Genomic DNA, 20,725 nt, shown 5'->3' with positions numbered 1-20,725 from the left:
TTTGATTTTCTAAGTATAGAAAATCAAATTTCCCGGTAACAATTACAAGTAAGTTATGTCGATGATAAAAACTTTGAGAATAGAAATAATTACAAATGAGAATAATGACAGTTTTAAAAAAAAAAAAAATATGTTAATGATAACATCTTTGAATATTAAAAATTAATAATATATTTATAATAAATTAATTTATTAAAAATTATTATTTATTGAGTTCAAAATATTTAAAATAATTAAGACTTTACAATATATACTTTTATGTTATTAAGAGAAAAAAAAAGTTTAGTAGAATAATTACTTGTATTATTAAAATGATTATACAACAAAAAAAATATCAAAATTTAAAATTTAATATAATTTTATAATTTAATTATCATTAAAATAGAATCGAGTTTGTTTTCTAATTTATTTATAAATTTATAGATGGGTTTTCACGCCATATGGACTAGTGAAGAGCTAGAGTTGAGTAGATCCAACATGTCACTTATCAACCAAAACCTATCGGGTGCAACAAAAATGAAAAGGTGTGAGATTTGGCTGCTTTTTATTATTATTATTATTATTATTATTATTATTATTATTATTATTATTATTATTATTATTATTGGAGTCATATTCGTAGTAAATATTCAAGGCCGGCCAACCCATTTATTTCGTGCATCGTCCATAATGATAGTGGAGATTTCCAAGCCACGGGTGAAAGCTTGATTGAAAAGAGGCCGATACGAAAATCTGAATGGGAACCATGATATGAGTGCTATTGGGGCAAAGATGAGCATACCCATAGCAGCATCATACATTTTAGCAAATTCACGAACCGAGTCCCACAACCCGAGACTCCAGAAAACCCTTTTCCAAGTCACAGCAAGCTGTATTTTTGGCACAAACACAAAAAAAAATATTTGAATGATGCAGCTAAAACAGTATACAAGAAATGGGTTAAAAATGATCAAAATAAATGACTTACACAAATAATTGCCCAGCCAGTCGGAATAAATGCAAGGATGCTAGCAAATAAGTCTCGCATCGAAAGATCAGTAAATATGACCACTAGAGCTATCGCCGCAATGAGTCCCAATGATGTGACGCCTTGTGTAAATCGAAGCACTAGGTGGAAGTAAGCTGACTTCTTCGGACTGTAGGTAAAAACCTGCAACGTAAAAGGAGCATACATAATTGAGTTTTCACAAAATATATGAAAAGTAGGCTGAGAAAAGCGGGAAGAATAGTACCTTAAATACCATGACAATGACAAGTAACACGACCCAGGAAAATAGATAGATCTACACAAGATAACAAAAGCAAGCAATTGTCAAGATCAATGAGAATCAATTGGTGGTGATAGTGGAGTAGTCAATGTTCTAGACTCAATACTCTACCCTTTATTCTATCTTGAAAAATGTCCATGATAATCTCCTATTTCAACTACATTATACATTGACGTCAGCAGCATGTATACATAGCAATAGGAGGAAGGAACTACTAAGTACATTACAGGATAGATATACTAGCTACTACACAGATAGGGGAAATGAAGCATACCGCAAGTGATCTTTCTTTGGCACTGAGGTGGAGCTTGTATACAATGCCATATTGAAACATGAAGAACCTCAAACTCAAAATGGTTTCCAATACACGACCTCTCAGTGTTTGAATATGTGACTGCACCAACAACATAATAAATTATTCATGAATGAATGAGAAAGCATTGAATCATTAGCATATAACATGAAATAAATAAAAAATGTTCAATAAACAAAGTGTCCATTCAAATCCTTATCTTGTAGAAATTTAGAACAAATAATCCTAGAAAATGGCACAAAGCAACTATTGAACTCCTGTGGATTCTTCAATGAAATCATTATTAACAAAAATTATACCTCTATTTTCTATAATATGCTTCATCCCCTTCATTTGTAATGCAGCACAATATAATATTGTTAATTAATTTAAGATTTGTAATTGTTTTTCTTTTCCTATTTTTGTGGTGTTTGGTCACCTCTCAACTGGACATGTGTCCAGGTATTGGATTGCTTTATTTAAGGGTTATTTTTTTTTTTTTTTGATAACTGGTTACAATTCGAACCACCAACCAACAAAGCTGGCCACAGGCCAAAACAACCAGAAACTACTCACTATTGGAGTGAGTACCATTTTACTTGGAAAAGTGTTGAGTAAACTGCAAGCAAAAATGACAGAGAAACGATATTACCAAATAAAAATTCTGAGTTGAGTCGCAGACTAGGTTGTCTCTTTAAGACGTTTGCGGCACTGCCCAGGAGTGTGCAAGCAGTCGGAATTTGCCGGTCGTCCCCAGGATAAAACAGCCCAGTCTTACTGTATCGGAACCCCATTGCGCTGTAAAGCACCGTCGAATACATCCAAAGATTTTTGATATCGCGGATGGAATTTAAATTTTATGAAAAATGTATTTTTTTCTATATGAAAAAAATATATTCTTCCCATCAGTTCAATCGCATTATATAGACAAATAGATTAAAAAATCATAACGGGAAGAAGAAGGTTTTCTGAATCGTGGGGTGTAGTTGGTTGAACGTGTCACATTAACTGATACGATTAAGTAATTAATTTCAATTAAATATGTTTCTCAATTAAATTAAAAAATTAAAAATAATTATTTTATTAAATAATTTTTCTATAAAAGTAATAGAGTGTCACACCACACCAACCAACCAACCCAACACGACTCCGACGGACGGCGCGCGCCCGTGTGGTGGGTTAAGTGTGTGAGCCCTCATCCATTCACACAAAATTGGGTACCCCTTGGGGCCCAAACCCAAAAGCCAAAGTTGCACTCTATATACCCTTGTAAATAAGGGTTCATATCCCATGTGGGACTCTTTCCACTTCACACACACTAGAACACTTCTATATTTTATTAAAATATTTATCAATGTTCCAACAATCCCCCACTTGAATTTTTAAAAAATATTTCCATCTACTAGTATCATTCAACAGTAAGATTGAGAATAAACAAAGGTATCTTTCGATTTGAACCTCTGCGTAGTGAATACGATTTAGATTTTACTAGAGTGACTCATAGTCTTGAACTCTGTCTCTAACATTGTAACACGCAACAACCTTTTAAAGGGTGTAATTAAAAGCTCGTGCGTTAATGGACATGCACGTCTATCCCAGTGTAGTGAACGCTCTAGAAGTTTTGCCTAAAATTTTACAGGAAGCTGCCCCACTCCCACCATTCACATAGGTGAGTCTATCAAGAGTACTCCCGTAGCTCGATACTCCACTCCACTTGGAGTATAGATCTCATTAAGAGCTTCTATTAACTCAGCCTTAAATCGCTTTAGGAATTTATGCTTCTTTTTTCGTATAATTATAGCTTGATGTCACTTTTATCACTTCATAACTTGTTATTACCCATTGAACCTATTTCTTGGGATCTCCAGTCTATAGGTCGGGTTGCCACTACGAGTGATTCATCAATCTAAGGGCAACAGTCCCATTCCTTTTAATGTTTTAAGGACTTTCTCTCTAGCTAAACCTTTCATCAAAGGATCAGCCAAGTTATCATCAATGCGTACATGATCCACTCTAACAACTCCTATTGAGAAAAACTCTCTAACAGTGATGTGCTTACGACGTATTTGTCGCCTCTTACGTTGTAATAACGGTTCTAAACTTTTGGAATAGCCGCGTACTATCGGAATGGATCAACACTGCTGAAATAGATTTTTCCCATAGAGGAATCTCAGCTAGCAGGCTTGTCAGCCAACTTGCTTCTTCACTAGCAGTAGCTAGTGCAATCATTTTAGACTCCATTGTAGATTGAGCCAAAATAGTCTATTTCTTAGACTTCCATGAAACAGCTCCCCAGCTATGCTAAAAATATAGCCACTGGTTGCCTTTGAGTAATCTGATAAAGTATTCCAATCAGCATCACTGCACCCTTCAAGTACAGTTGGAAACTTTTGATAAGGTAGGGTCAATGTTCTTTCGAGGTATCTCATGATCCTCTCAATAGCATTCCAATGCTCTACACTAGGTCTTCTAGTAAGCAAGGATAATAATCTAACGACATAGACAATGTTAGTTCTAGTACAATCAGTAGCATACCAAAGGCTGCCAATGATGCTCACATATTCAAATTGTCTTTCACCATCACCAGTGTACTTAAATAATTTTATACTGGGATCATATGGTGTACAAGCAGGTTTACAGTTAAAGTAATTATATTTCTTTAAGATCTTCTCAATATAGTGAGATTGACTCAAAGAAATTCCCTTTTCAGACCTATTGATCTGTATACCAACGATTACATCCGCTTCACTAAGATCTTTCATGTCAAAATTTTCACATAATAGAGATTTCACATCGATCATGACATGAATATTTGATCCAAAAATTAGCAAGTCATCCATATATAAACATATAATGTTACCCACATTATTTTCAGATTTATAGTAAATGCATTTGTCACTTATATTTACTATAAAACTATGTGAAATGACAAGATTATCAAATTTCTCATGCCATTGCTTAGGTGTCTGTTTCAAACCATACAAAGATTTATCTAATTTACACACTTTATGTTCTTGACCAGGAACAAGAAAACCTTCAGGTTGGTCCATGTAAATCTCTTCTTCTAATTCGCCATTAAAGAAAGTAATTTTAACATCCATTTGGTGCACAACAAGATTATGAATAGAAGCAAGAGCAAAAAGCACATGAATAGATGTAATTCTAGTAATAGATGAAAATATATCAATGAAATTTACATTTTCTCTTTGTCTAAATCCTTTGCCAACAAGACGTGCCTTGTACTTTTTAACAGTACCATTGGGTCTCAATTTCTTTTTTGGAATCCACTAACAATCTATTATCTTAGAACCTGGTGGTAACACAACTAAATGCCAAGTTCCGTTTAACTCAAGAGAGTCGATTTCATCATTAATAGCTTCATTCCACAAATCAGCATCTAGTGAAGTCAAGGCTTCTTGGAGGTTAGAAGGATCCTCCTCTAGAGTATATGCACAAAAATTAGAACCAAAATCTTTCGCAACTCTAGCTCTTTTACTTCTTCTAGGTTCAGTTTCTATACCCTCTTCATGCTCATTATCCCTAATAGCAGACATGTTACTAGATGATGCACCCCAACTATTTCTCAATTTAAATAGAAATCTATGTTCGTAAAAATTGGCATCATTAGATTCTAAAATAGTATGTGCATTTAAATCATATAATCTATATGCATGCTTTACTATGAACAGTATATCCAATAAAAACACATTCATATGCTCTACAAGCCAAGTTAATTCTTTTAGGATTAGGAATTCTAACATACGCCAAACAATCCCAAGTTTTAAAATATGAGATATTGGGTTGTTTATTTTTCAAACTTTCATATGGAGAAATTTTACTTTTAGATTTAGGAACTCTATTAAGCACACAACACATAGTTAATAAAATTTCTCCCCACTAATGAGTAGCAGCACCCGGATTCAATAAAATAGAAACAACAGATTCAGTAAAAGTTCTATTTTTTCTTTTAGCTTTTCCATTCAGTTCAGGTGAATAAGGTGTTGTCTTGTCGTGTATGATTCCATGTGAGTTATAACATTCAACAAAAGCAGTGGAATTATATTCAGTGCCTCTTTCACTACGAAACTTCTTGATCTTTCTACTAGGTTGATTTTAATTTCAGCCACAAATATCTTAATAATATCAAGGGCTTCACTTTTATTTTTCATTAAATACACATAGGTAAAGTCAGAACAGTCATCAATAAAAGTGACAAAGTAGCGTTTACCATTTCTAGTCAAAGTTCTATCAAGTTCACAAATATCAGAATGGATTAAATCTAGAGGCTCGGTTTCCTTTTCTATCACAAATTTATGTGGTGTTTTCATAATCTTGGCTTGGCTACAAAATTTTCATTTTTCAAAATCATCTAAAGATAATTTAGAAATTACGCCTAAACTACTCATGTTCTTGATTATGCGTTTATTTACGTGACAAAGTCTAGCATGCCAAGTATTAAAAGAACACAACATATAAGTAGAAGCATTAACTTCATTGACTTGAACATTCAATTTAAACATTCCCTCAGTTGCATACCCTGTTCCTACAAACATCCCATTTATGGTTAAAGTAAACAAATCAACTCCTATAGTCCGTGTGAACCCCACCTTGTTTAGAAGGTAGCTCGAGACTAAATTCTTCCTTATCTCTGGAGTGTGTATCACATCTTTTAGAATCACAGTTCTTCCAGAGGTGAAGTTCAATTCTACATTTCCAGTACCAGCAACTATAGTGGTGTGGGAGTCACCCAACAATACTTTCTGATCCTCAGTAGCAGCAACATATGTTTTAAACATATTTTTATCATAGGAGACATGGCGAGAAGCGCCAGTATCTACCCACCACCCATCAGATTCACCAATGAGGTTGATTTTTGAAATCATAGATGTAAATGGTAGCTCTTCTGTCAGGTTAGCCTGCGGAGCAGAACTAGGCTTGCTCTTACATTTTCGTGCCATATGACTTGGATTGTTACAGTGGTAACACATGAACAAACCAGAGTCATTTCTATTAGGGGGTACTTACTGCTTATTATTTTTGTTCCTTTGATGGTTCCAATTCTGATTGTTATTATTAGTCTGAGGTTGACTGTTGCGGTTTGAATTCGCTCTGTGATTCTGATTCTTCATGTTTTTCCAATTAGGTTTCAGAACAGTAGTGGATCTTTTGTTAGTGTTGTTGTTGTTTCCAACAACAAGCGCCTCTTCCTTTTGGTCTTATTTTCGAGCTTCTTCCTCAATTCGAAGACGAGTTATCAGACTTTCCAATGAAAACTCTTTTGTTTTGTGCCTAAGAGTATTTTTAAAATCTTTCCACAAAGGGGGTAATTTATCAATCATAACAGCAACTTGAAATTGTTCATCAATAGTCATACCTTCAGAAAGAATTTCGTGAGCTATTTTCTGAAGCTCGTGAGACTGGGATTCGACTGATTTATCATCGACCATTTGAAACTTCAAGTAGCGGCTCACAGCGTATTTCTTTGTTCCTGCCTCCTCGGTATCATATTTTTTCTGTAGTGCTTCCCATATTTCCTTTGTAGATTTGTCAGAATTATAATAATCTTACAAATCATCAGACATACCATTCAAAATAAAATTCTTACACAAAAAATCATTCTCTACCCAAGAATCCCTTTCCTTAACCTGCGATTCGTACTGCTCGACTTCACCTTCTTCTTGGCAGGAGGTGGAGTCTCATACACAACTGGTTTCAAAACAGTAAGCACAAACACAACTTTTCTCATGGTCAGAAAAAACATCTTCTGTCTCCAACGTTTAAAGTGCAAAATCTCACAACAAAAAAGCTTGTTAATGTCAGCAGTAGAACCGAAAAATTCATCGATAGTAGTCATATGTCTTAAAATTTTTGAGTAAACTGCTAGCAAAAATAAAAGATGAACAATATTACCAAATGAAAATTCTGGGTTGAGTCGCGAACTAGGTCGCTCTCTTTAAGATGTTTATGGCACTGCCCAGGAGTGTGGAAGCAGTCAGAATATGTCGGCCGTCCCCAAGATCAAATAGCCTAGTCATACTGTATCGAAACCCCACTGCACCGTCGAATACACCCAAAGATTTTTTATATCGTAGATGGAATTTAATTTTTATGAAAACTGTATTTTTTTCCGATATGAAAAATATGTATTCTTCCCATCAGTTCAATCACATTATATAGACGAATAGATTGAAAAAACATAACGGGAAGAAGAACATTTTCTGAATCGTGGGATGTAGTTGGTTGAACGTGTCCCATTAACTGATACGACTAAGTAATCAGTTTCAATTAAACACGTTTCTCAATTAAAGTAAAAAATAAAAAATAATTATTCTATTAAATAATTTTTCTGTAAAAATAATAGACTGTCACACCACACCACAACAACCCAACCCGGCTCGGATCGGATGGACGGCGCGCTCGTGGTGGGTAAAGTGTGTGAGTCCTCACCCATTCTCACAAAACTGGGAACCCTTTGGGGCCCAACTCCAAATGCCAAAGTTGCACTCTATATACTCTTGTAAATAAGGGTTCATATCTCATGTGGGACTCTTTTCACTTCACACACACTAGAATACTTCTATATTTTGTTATAATATTCATCAATGTTCCAACAAAAAGCATCACTTTTTTTTTGCTTTCCTTCTGTCATGGTATCAGAGCAGTGATAAGCTCCCCATCGTATCAATTCCCAGTACCGGTTTTACCCCACAAAAAGATGAAGCAAACATGTAAAACTCTAATGTAAACCCTACTATTATAAACCAAGAAAACCCTAATACCACAGCCGCTGCAACACCTTCTTCTTCCCCTCATCTGTATCTTTCATCTCTTTTATTACCTTCAACCATACCCCTCTCAATCAAACAATATCTGTCAAGCTAGATGAATCTAATTATCTCGTTTGGAGAATACAAATGCAAAACATTATTGCAAATGAGCTTAAAGGATACATCGATGGTACCGCGACCTGCCCTCCTTAATTCATCAATTCAAACTCCTCCTAAATCAACGTAGATTTCACAACATGGCATCGGTACAACAAACTTCTCATGAGTTGGCTTTATGCTTCTCGCTCTGAGTTTATGCTGGGACAGATTGTGAACTTCTCCACTGCAACAGATTTAGGTTTCTTTGGAATGCACTTACACTATCGCCTCTTTTGTTGGGAGCTCCGATTTCAAAACAACGTTGCAAAACCTAAAAAAAGAAGGTCTCACAACATTTGCTTATATCCAAAACTCAAATCCTTACGCAATACTCTTGCCTCTATTGGAGAATCGATTTCACACCAAGACCATTTAGTGCATTTGCTAAATTGTTTGGGTCTAGAGTATAATGAATTTGTCACACAGATTTTAGCTCGTCCCATTAAACCAACAGTTGAGGAAATTCATGCTGTTCTTTTGAGTTACAAAGCTTGCCTGGAAAGACATATGACAATCACCTCCATAAACTCCCTTCAAGCCAACCTTGCCAACTTACCTTTCCCTAAGCAGCGCCCCAAATTTCCATTCCCAAATTCTCAATTTTCTCCCAAACTCCCCAACAACCATTATTCCAACCCCAACCTAAATACTAATGCTCCCTCCCACCCCACTCATCCATCCTTCCATCACCCTCGCCAACCATACCCTTAACCCTCGAGATCCTCTACCCCTTTGCTCCCATCAACCCCTCGTCCACCCAAATTCAAAATTTGTTTCAAACTGGGTCATATTGTTGCTTTCTGCTATTACTGCAAAAACATACAGTATTAACAAGAACCTCCATCTCGTCCATTCGATGCCTATTTCACCGAACAACAACCATTGCATAACCCTCCCCTACTACCAACTCCTTCATCCTCCAATACGGTTACTAACCCCACTTGATATATGGACTCGACTGCTTCTCATCATTTTACTTCAGACTTAAATCTCTTGGAATTAGCCTCTCCATATCATGGTTCTAATCAAATTACAATTGGCGATGGTATGTTGGCTTCTATCTCTCATGTGGGCTCTGCATTTTTATCATCTTCCACTTCCCATGTTCTCAAACTTTGCCAGGTTTATCACTCCCTACTCTGTCTAAAAATCTTGTAAGTGTGTCTCAACTATGTCATGTTAATAATGCCTATGTTGAATTTCATCCTACTTATTTCTTTGCCAAACACCAAGACAACCACCAAATCCTCCTCAAAGGCCTACTTGACCAAGGCATTTATCGGGTCTCACCATCTTTGCCAACTTTCCGCTCATCCATGCCACAACTGATCTTGTCTTCGTCCTCTGTCGATGTTTGGCACTCTCGCTTGGGACATTCATCTCTAGAAGTTGTTTCTCGTATTTTATCTGTTTGTAATTTTTCCTTTTCGAAAAGAGATAGCCTAACTTTTTGTACTACTCATTAATTAGGCAAATCTAATAGACTTGTTTTTCCCAACTCTGTATCTTAAGCTTCAAAGCCTTTTGAATTAATACATTCTGACATTTGGGGTGTGACCCCTGTTACAGCTATCACTGGCGTTAAATAGTTTCTATTGTTTATTGATGATTTTACTCATTTTTCTTGGTTCTACTTACTTACCAGAAAAGATGAAGCTTTCCAAACTTTTCTCACTTTTAAAATTTTAGTTTCCACTCAATTTCATAGCCCAATACAAACTGTCCGCACTGATTGGGACGGTGAATATCACACCCTTTCCAAGTTTTATACCCAACAAGGCATTCATCATGATCTCTCTTGCCCTCACATGCCCCAACAAAAAGGTTGTGCTGAGCACAAAAACTGTCATGTCGTCAAAAGTGGTCTCACTCTTTTAGCACATGCTCATATGTCTCTCTACTTTTGGCCTTATGCTTTCTCTACCGCAATTTATTTAATCAATCGACTTCCTACCTGTATCCTTTGATATTCTAGCCCCTATCAACTACTATACCAAAAGCTTCCTAACTACTCTCTTCTTCGAATGTTTGGCTACCAATATTTTTTATTCCTTCTTCCATACAACCGTCACAAACTTGAGTTTTGCTCTTCCCCTTGTATATTCCTTGGTTACAACAGCAAACACAAGGGTTATCTCTGTCTTCATCCATCTTCTGGCCGCATCTTTCTTACACCTTATATGGTTTTCAATGAGTCCTGTTCCCTTTCGATACTCCTTCTATTCTCTCTCCCCCACTTACTAAACCTCAATATGTCATCACTTTATTACCATTCTCTATACCTCCTCCTTCTCCTCATTTGACTGTCCCACCTCCCTTCCCTTGTCCAAATATCTCTCCTACTTCCAATCCTTATCCCTCCCCTGGTCCTATTCTCACTCCTATACACACTCCATCTATTTCTCAGTTTCACTCTTTCCCTGTTAGTCCTCTACCCTAACACCTACTACAACTTCTTCTAGTTCTTCCTCCACTTTCTCCTCACCTCCTATTATCCCATTTATGGTTGACTTGGACAGTCCACATCCATCTACCACTGCTCATTCTAAGTTGTATCCCATGATTACAAGATCTAAATTGGGTATAAGCCGCATTTATTTTATAGTGTGGCTGTAGGTGTTCCTATTGAACCATCCAATTTTTGAGAAGCTAGCGCCGATTTGAAGTGGAATAATGCCATAAATATCGAGATCACTACCTTATCTAAACAACGCACTTGGATTCTTGTTAAACCTCCTCCTCATTGTAAGGTGATTCGCTGTAAATGGGTCTATTGTATTAAACTCAATGCCATACTGTGGAATGCTACAAGGCACGCCTTGTGGCTAAGGGCTTGCCTTGACTACCGTGAGACTTTAGTCTAGTGATTAAACCCAACCCAATCTGCTTGGTTCTCTCTTTGGTGGTTTCCTACGACTGGACTATTAAGCAACTTTACATCCAAAATGCTTTTCTTTAAGGCGATCTCACTGAAACAGTTTACATGGAACAACCCGAGGGCTTTGTTGACCCGGACTAACCTCATCATGTTTGTAAGTTATCTAAGTCCCTTTATGGTCTCAAGTAATCACTTCGTGCTTGGTTTCTTAAGTTGAGTACTTCTCTCTTGGATTGGGGTTTTATTGATTTCAACGGAGATACGTCTCTCTTCATCTATAGATCTTCTACTGTTGTCATTATTGTACTCATATATGTGGACGATATCATCGTCACGGGCTCTTCCTCTATCACCATTGATTCCTTGTTCTCCTACCTAAATACAAAGTTTTCAATTAAAGATCTTGGTCCTTTACACTTTTTTCTCGGTATCCAAGTTAATTGGTCCTCTTCGGGTCTCCATCTTTCCCAAACCAAATATATTTGTGATTTGCTCACTAAGACGAATCTTTTGGACTCCAAACCTGTCAACACGCCTATGTCTCTCACTCCACTGTCTATTTACGATGGAGATCCTCCTAATAATACTTTTGAATACCAAAGCCTAGTTGGGGCTTTACAATGTTGCACTCTCACTTGTCTCGATATAGTTCTCACCGTCAACAGACTGTGTCAATTTCTTCATGCTCCTACCACGGTTCATCATCATGCAGCCAAGCGTGTCCTTCGCTATCTCAAAGGTACTACCCATCTTGGTACTCTTCTTCAACTTGATCCCAATCTCCTTCTCCATTGTTTCACTGATCCCTATCTCAAAGAATCACTTTTTTGCTTTCCTTTTGTCAAATATATTATAAATTTTTTATTTTAGAAGAAAAATTTCTGGATCTCAGTATGGCTGGAAACAGAAAAACAGAAATAAATAAAAAAAAAAATGCAAATTGTAATGACAAAGTATGGTACCAGCTCTTCCTCCCACCAAGATTCCCAGCTATCATCTCCTTTCACTCCTACACCGCCTTTACAGAGAAGCCAACTGGTCCAATCATCAAAATCCTCCACTGCTCTGTTAATCAAGGGTTTTGTCATGCATAGAAAGTATAAGGGCACAGCTAGAAAATCATAAAAATAATAACATAAAGAGATCATATGTAAGCAAATATAGTAAATTATTTACCTTCGCCAATTAAAAGCAAAAGGATTGAAGATAAAGGGTGCAGAGAGCCAGGAGAAGACCAGAAACCAACTACTCATAGTTAACAATTCAAATGAAACAGCCCCGCCGGCAGTATACCCATATGCAATGTAAACTATGAGAAGCAGAGCCACTTCAAACCTGTGAAGATTAGTTTCTAAGAATTTACTTATCGTTTATTTATTTATATATAAAGGGGAGAGAGAGAGCTTCTATAAGCAAAGTAATGATCACTCACGCCTTGACAAAATGACTTCTTGAGTAGAGCCTGTAATTCTCTGCAAACTTGATGTGGTAGACAACAAAACCTCTACCAGTAGCCCGGTACTGTTGATAATATAAAAAATGTGAGTAATCATTTTGTTTCCATGTACAAAAAAAAAAATTCATTAACCAGAAAATCAAGAGTATCAAATAAATACTTACTTTTGCACCTCCATGGAGAATCGTACGTCCAAAATAGTGAGTTCTAGTTCCTAATGAGAAAGTGAAGAACACAGAACATAGCTGAAGCTGCATTGTTATAAAGCTGAAAACTGCCTGCAATTATGTCAAGAAAAGCACAAATAATTAGAATAGAAAACATCCAACAGAGGGGGAAAATATATAATTATATATATAATATATATATATATATATATATAGAATAAGGTCTTGATGCAGATGCAATTGCAGATGTAGCATGATTAATGACCAAATTCACCTCAAATGTTTAGATATAATAATATTTGAATGCCCCACCCTGATAGAAAAGTATATGGTCTTGGATCTTTTGATAATCAAATATTATAATCTTCGCGGATTTACAGAAAACGTTTTGCATAATTTTATTTTCTTTAACAAACTACTTATGGTTTTAAAATACAAGAGAATGGGCAACAACCATTTACGCGAAGAAATCAGCCTCACTATAATGGTTGAAAAGTTAATAACGACATGATCTTGATATGACTTGGACTAACCTTCAGTAGTCCCAGTTCAATTATAAAACCCATAATCATCGGAACTGCTGTAAAAATTCCAATCTGGACCAAGAACTGAGCATTTAAAGTAGCATCTAGTGCTGTACTGCCCAGTCTTTTTGCTTGCTTTGCAATTTGCTCATCAAGTCCAGAGAAAGCCTAAAAGTATTGGCCAAAAAAATCTTCCATAAGAAAAAATAAGAACCACTCTAGTTTCCATCTTCTCCCCTGAGTAAAAACTAGAGAAATCCTAAGTCATTATCCAAAAATAATCTTTACAAAATATATTATGGTACTCTTCCTCTATTTATGTTATTATTCTCTTTAAATCAACAAAAGTTTATTTAGATATAAATTCTAGTAATAACATATTTGTGTATAGATCTGAACATTGATATGTTTTATGAGTGTGAATGAACTCTAACAATTGTTTTCATGAACACCAGCACAACCACCACATTATTAAATCTTTAGTAAGCCAAAGCTACAGAATCAATTTAAATAGTATGGACATCAAAGCAGAAGGGGACATTTAAGTTACCAGGTAAACCCTTCCATACAAGAATATGTACACTGTGAGCACTGTCATCTGCATCAAGTAGAAATCACCACAAAAAGATTACAGCAACTAGAAAGCAGAGACAACTTATTCAAATTGACGAATAGAAACCAGTAGAGAAAGCGCACCATAGAACAAACATAGAAACCGACAGTTGTGAAGAAAAAAGAACACATTCTAAAGAAATCAAAAAGTTGTCCGAGTCTGTATACATCTCTACTAAGAACTTGCTCCCCATTTCCACCAGCAACTTTTCCTTCAAACAGGGAAATCTGATTCAGACCAACATCCCTTCCTTTGCCAACCTGAATATAGCAAAGTATCAGTAAACCGGAATTGCAATCTATTGGCGGGAGACAGGCAGAAGAAAATATTATATTAAACCTGAATGTACTCATGATGTGTGATGTTTCCTTGCCTTAATGTTGAGTTAAACCCTGCAGTGTTTCATTTTCATCTATCAAAAATTAGATATTAACAGGAAAATTAAATCAGTTATGTCTACGAATCAAGTATAGGGTCACACATAAAAAGCAATCGCCAACTTCACACCCACCAGCAAAGATATCTTCACTAATGTTGATAACACGAGATGCCTTGCTAATGCCACCTCGAGTTATGTGAAATACACGGTCGAATACATCCGGATGTCCATAGTGCATGCGAACTCTGCAAGATTTTCAATAATAATAACAATAAATACAATTTACAAAAACTCCCCCTCAAAAAAAAAAAAATTACAAAAACTCCCACACTATACTTATTTTTAGTAGTATTTAATAGTCAAAACACATTTTCTAACATTCAGGCTACACAAATCAAATAAAGTTAGATCATTAAAAAAGAGAATACATCGTGTTGTTATGGAAATGAAATACGCTAAGAATGAAAATTGTAGGTTTTACTCTAGCAAATAAATGTTGTCAAAACAAGGTGTTAATAATGAAAGTACAAGTTTATGTTACCATCCCCAATGTAAAATGGGAAAAATATTAAAAGCATTGTCGGAATGATTTATGGGAAGATAATTTAGATATCATAAGCTTGAATATAAAAGGGAAATTTGATTATTTATGCTTAAGGGAAATTATTTTTTCTAAACCTATGTATATCAATATTGGAAGGAAAGGTCAATTTTTCCCTTATTCCAAAAATGTCGTCCCCATTTTAAAACCCCTGACATATATGCAAAAAGGCACACAAGTTAGAAGACCTATTCTAAAGAAAAAATATATTTAAGTATAAATTGGAGAAATTTGTACCCTCCCCCAAATCAAGAATATATCATTCCAAAAAAGGTTGTCTAGAAAACCCTCATCATTTGAAGAGACTCCTCCTCACTTTCCTCATTGGCTACTCCTTTGCTTTTTCCCTCAACGATAGCTGGGCGGGAAGATCGGACGATTTCTTGTTCTTAAGGTCTTATAAGAATGAGAACCTTCCCCAAGGGTTCGCCTCGCTCAAGCCTCTTCCAGGCAGCCCTTTCTCTTTTGGTTTCTTTCTTCTTCTCAGAAAGCTTATTAGAGGGGAAATCAACCTTGGGTTCTTTCCTCTTGGTCCATTTCTTCTTCTTAGAAAGTTTATCAAAGGAACCTGAAGGTTTGCCCGCAGAAGGATAGAGGTCGTACTTGATGAAGTTCTCTTTCGTTGCAAACTTAGAAATATTTTATTTTGAGGCCAGTAAAGAAAGGATATGGTTAGCTCTATCCCTAAGTCTCAGGATAGGTACTGGCCGATTGAATGTGCTGGGTAGAAAAAAATTGGGATAATATTAGCCCCACAAGTCCTTGTGTGAACACCTATTTGGATGGGGACTTTTGGTATTCACCTGGATACTGACACGCGTGAGTCCCACGTGATAGACTTTGCCGAATGTTCCGTGCAGGATTGACGGGTCACCCATCCATGTTAGCCATCATTATGACGGCTTTAAATCATACATTGTGGGGGTTTGTGCTGACGGCTACATTCCCCTATGATTACACTTTCTAGCTTTCTCAACTTCCCCATGCACTTTTTGTGAGAATTGATTTTCCAATTTACTTTTTTTTGGGAAAATCATTTATGAAAACCCTATATAAAGCCTCCTCTACTCTTTAAAACCTTTTCATTCATCATGGTTCTTAGAAATTTTTCAGAGAGAAAAACTCAAGAAAATTCCCAGGAACTTGAAACTCGATGTTGTTCTTCATTCCACTGTCGACTTTTCACCATACAATAGCAATCCGGAGGTCTCTTCTTCATCGCTTCGGTGTCGTCCAAGCTCTTTCTAGTGAGTTTGTTCCTTGAGACCCCTTTCTCTCTTTATTTCATTCAAATTTTCTACAACTCTATTATATTCCACCATTGATAAAACTAGACACCCCCATATTGGGGCATTAGAAAAACCCTTAAATGTAGTGGGTTTCTTGAAATCTCCTTAGTCTAGATGAATATTGCTATTTTGAAAAGGAAAGGAGGTTCCTTTTTCTTTTTGTTCGACATTCTTGAGATTTTAAGTTTAGTAATAACCTAGAAACTCAAAAACAAATTTCTCGTTGTAGATTAGGATGTTTACATTTGTTAATCATCGTAGCCGGTATATATGGCCTGTTTTACCCTGACGGCCTAGTTAGATGTCATTCGAGTGGTTTTAAGCTATCCAGATGTTCACCTCCCTCTTGCCTTTTGCACAGATAAACCCGCACGATTACTGGGGAGGTGAATACCGGATCAACGCGGACTTTCTTAGTCTTCTTTTTGAGGATCAGCTTGCACTTTGAGCAGGTAGTTCCTCATCTAAAGATTCTCCGGATAGCACTTCGTCTAGTTTTGATTTTGAGGTTAATAGTGGTTGTCCTGTACCAGAGACACAACATCATCACTACTCTGAACAGATTAGAGGAAAGATCTATAGTTAGTTCATTTGGAAACTGAACCGAGGTTAGAGGAAGTTCCTTCCAACTTCTTGGACATACATTATCTGGCTAGGAGTCCCGAACACGATTCCAGAAGGACGTGCGTCACCTTCAAAGAAAAATCCTTTACAAGCTGAAGTTGTAGTCATTGTTGCGCGTTATGCCGGTCAGGATCCAAACATGGCTAAGAAAAACAAACCCACCGCACAGTACCTTCATTTGATCCCTATATTACCGAACTGATAGCAAGGGGATGGGCTACACAGGTCGGCCAGACCGAGAGGCATGTTGAGCCTGAAGTAAGGGAATGGCCTGCTTAGAGGCGAGTCACAGACAGTGATTTCATCACAAACAACCGCTTAGGGGGATACAATGAGCCCATTGAGCCTTTCAATGAAGATGGTGAGCCTTCTTGCGTTAGGATTCATCATGTAGTGGAAGAGCTAGCGGTTCTGGAGCCTTCGCCTCAAAAGGGGAGTTGGACGGTGCTTGGGAGCTCCTCCGTCCACGCTTACCCCTAGGAGGTTCAGGAAACTTAAGGCTAAAAACTTGGTTGGGGGTCTTCCAACCGACCCGCCAATTGAGGAGTACCTTGCCCATGGCCTTCTTGAGAATTGGATGGTGTGGTGTGGACCCCATGCAGAACAAGGAGCTATTTTGCTGCTCCAATCGTACTTAAAGAATGTAGCAAACTATTTTGGGATATGTCCGACACAATTGACTCTGAAGGGGATCAAATATATGTCTGTTCTTTTTGTTTTGTACGATCAGATGGGTTGTTAACAGCCTTCTCCCTTCGAGATCAGGTGGTATTTCAATCTAAAATCCAACCCTAAGCAGGGCCGGATAGGGTACTTTTATTTTATCCCGCTGGACTATAATTTGTTGGGTGGCCTTAAATGACTCTAGCATGTCAAAGATTAGCAGCTATGCTAGGTATTACTTCATGGTCCATGGTGCAAAGGGTGTGCACCACTCATTTCGGCTATGCTATGCTAGGTATTACTTCATGGTCCATGGGCTATAATTTGTTGGGTGGCCTTAAATGTTCTTCCCTACATCCTATAAATAGTGAACGTATTCACAGGGAAGAGGGACTTGAAATCATTATCTCGACTTTAAGAGCACTTTTGTGAACAATATTCTCTGTAAGCATCTTGAGAGTTGTAGCTAGAATTCATTGTCTTCCTTAGTGATGTGCAAGACATTATCTCAATATCAATACAACTAAAAGTAGAGTAGGTCATTACTAATATTTAAGGGACCGAACCTCTATAATTTTTGGTGTTCTTTTTATTTATTTACTATTTTCAACTTTTCATTGGTGATTAATTAATATTTATTAGACTCCGAGTCAGTTGGTGAATTCTCAAGTCAATTGAACTCTATAAGAATCGGTAGTTCAGATGGGTAGACTGAGATTATTAGCTAATGAAGAGGCTATATTATGGGTAGCTCCACTATCAATTAAAACAGTTACCTCTTGGCCATGAACACTACCAATTAATTTCATAGTTTCCGAAGAAGTCAATCTAACCACTAAGTTTAGAGAAACGTCCACCATTTGAGCTTCATTTAATCCTTCCATATTATTACCCTAAAAGTCTTCCATGGTTGTCAATCCCTCTGTTTCCTCAACTTTTTCTTGTACAATTTTGGTGACTTGCATCGATTGCTCCAGGACTACGATTGCATTCATCATTAGGGCTAGGGTGAGGGCAATCACCATCAATGAAGCTCAATTTGTTCTTTGTTACCAAGGCAAGTGTCATTACACTAACTCTGGGAATGATAATTGTTTTTAGTAAGAGATTTGGAGGTGAGAATCACTCCCCATTGATCATTTCTTCCAAGATGAAAATGATTCACATAATCATAGCCAAGGTTCACTGTGTGTACATGAAATAAGAACAAGATGTTTCCAAAAATCTTTCCACAAAAAAGATGAAGGTTGACCGTATAATCCTTTAAATTTCCAACAAACGATGTCATGAGACTTTACAAACACATCAATGGGAGAGTTAGAGTAAGAATCAAGATCCAATTCAACTTGTTCAGACCAAAGGAGGCACAAGCCACCACTCCTCATCGCTTCGCCAATCACCAATTTATTGTAAAATCTTAGTTTAACACTTAAAAGTTCCAGTTGATTGTGATTAAAAATGGTTTTTGAAAGAATGACCAAATAAAGATTGAAATCTCACACATGGTCTTTGAGAATCTGAGTGTGTTGTTCATTTCCCAATTCTGTCTAACATTTCAGGCCAGAACCTCCATAATAGGTACCCAGTAAAACAACTTTCAACCAAAAAATGAATATTCATACCAGAGTAATATAGATCAGAAGGAGCAAAGCCCCATTAACTACCCACTAGAAAAAGAGGGAGACTCACCAAAAGGAGTCAAAATAATCTCAAGAAACGTTGTTAGATGATGCCCCAAAAGGGCAAAGAGACAAAGCTCCACTCAACCTGAATTCGTACAATGTTAAAACAAAGAGATGGTGTGCAAACAGGTCCTAACACAACCATAAGCCAGCCTAGAAGAAACACAGATCCACCTGCACACTAAGAAATCCAAACAAAACTAAGAGAGAAAAAACTAGACCAGAAACAAGAAAGCTTACAAGAAAAAATTTTAGACACTCCTTATAAGATTTCGAAAAGTGTCGCAGCAATCAAAACAAAAACCCGTGTCTGGAGGCATAAAAATCAAGGTGTTGAATAAACCCCCAAAAGATAGGCCATAACCACTGACTCGTGACAATCCAAAAGAAGAAAAATGAAGGTAAGAGAAGAAATCTAGACGAGGAAGAATGAAGGGAGAGCAACCCTGGAGAAAAAAAGTCCTTCCATAAGGTTGTTGCTAATCGAACACACAAAAACCAAAAAACTCACGTCCCTAGAAGCGCGAAATAGGTTTACCATGAGTGGGGGAGAAGACCGCCACTAGTAAAGGGGTCAGGAGACCGAGGTAAAACGACTCGAAGCCCTAATCGAACCATCGAAGGTCAAGAATAGCAGAAGAAATCACTTTTCTAAAGAAAGTAGAAAAAATCATAAGAGAAGCAAGGTTCAAAGAATGTTGGGAAGTAGTATGAATGCCAAACCCAAATGCCATTAGCTAAATGTGTATTTCATGCCAAACAAACATTCTTTAGTCTCGTACGGAGAGGATTTTTCGAATTTGCAAAACTACAAATATTCAATACTCTACCTAGAACAAAACTTGTGACTAAAAGTGAGAATGTTGTGACTAATTATAAATTCTTATTTCAATGTTGTGACTAAAAAGTTCGTGACTAAAGATATTAGTTGTAAAAATCGCAATTTTTTGTGACTAAGTATGTTTTTAGTCACAATATTTGTTGTGATTATAAAATTAAATTAATGACAATTTGTATCTAAATATTATATTTATAGTTTCAAGTAAATTTTTATTGTGATTAAAAATTATATTTAATCACAAAAAATTTATGTTATAACTAAAAAATTATTACTAAAAATATTATTATTATTATTATTATTATTATTATAATTATAGTGATAGTATGAAAGCCCTATACAAATAAAATAATTTTACAAGAAACAAAATAAAAACAATGCTTATTTTCCGAAAGCAAATAAGTACTACATACTTGAGAGGGCTCGCCAAAACACGTTGCCCCAAAGTAACAAAGCTGGTTTCTTGATTTGACATTAACCATGCTAACGATGAGACACTGTACGAACATGGATGTAACACACACA

General features: G+C 36.5%; 1 protein-coding gene across 1 annotated transcript in view; it reads right to left on the bottom strand.

Moving 5' to 3' along the window:
- Positions 1 to 332: 332 nt before the first annotated feature.
- Positions 333 to 20,725, bottom strand: part of LOC115709473 (callose synthase 10) — a 125,371-nt gene continuing 104,978 nt past the window's right edge. The window contains exons 37-50 of the mRNA XM_030637591.2: positions 20,614 to 20,697; positions 14,636 to 14,748; positions 14,464 to 14,516; positions 14,208 to 14,384; positions 14,062 to 14,109; positions 13,521 to 13,679; positions 12,985 to 13,098; positions 12,797 to 12,885; positions 12,541 to 12,699; positions 12,327 to 12,429; positions 1,543 to 1,662; positions 1,233 to 1,283; positions 968 to 1,150; positions 333 to 869 (exon numbers count right to left, since the gene is read on the bottom strand). Of these exons, the coding sequence (XP_030493451.1) occupies positions 630 to 869; positions 968 to 1,150; positions 1,233 to 1,283; positions 1,543 to 1,662; positions 12,327 to 12,429; positions 12,541 to 12,699; positions 12,797 to 12,885; positions 12,985 to 13,098; positions 13,521 to 13,679; positions 14,062 to 14,109; positions 14,208 to 14,384; positions 14,464 to 14,516; positions 14,636 to 14,748; positions 20,614 to 20,697 (1,693 nt within the window). The 3' untranslated portion in view covers positions 333 to 629. The remainder of the gene's footprint in view (positions 870 to 967; positions 1,151 to 1,232; positions 1,284 to 1,542; positions 1,663 to 12,326; positions 12,430 to 12,540; positions 12,700 to 12,796; positions 12,886 to 12,984; positions 13,099 to 13,520; positions 13,680 to 14,061; positions 14,110 to 14,207; positions 14,385 to 14,463; positions 14,517 to 14,635; positions 14,749 to 20,613; positions 20,698 to 20,725) is intronic.

The sequence above is a fragment of the Cannabis sativa genome, chromosome 7, assembly GCF_029168945.1.
Source record: "Cannabis sativa cultivar Pink pepper isolate KNU-18-1 chromosome 7, ASM2916894v1, whole genome shotgun sequence".
Lineage (NCBI taxonomy): Eukaryota > Viridiplantae > Streptophyta > Magnoliopsida > Rosales > Cannabaceae > Cannabis > Cannabis sativa.
Note: the sequence above shows the minus strand (reverse complement) of the source record. Positions and strands in the feature narration are given on the sequence as shown.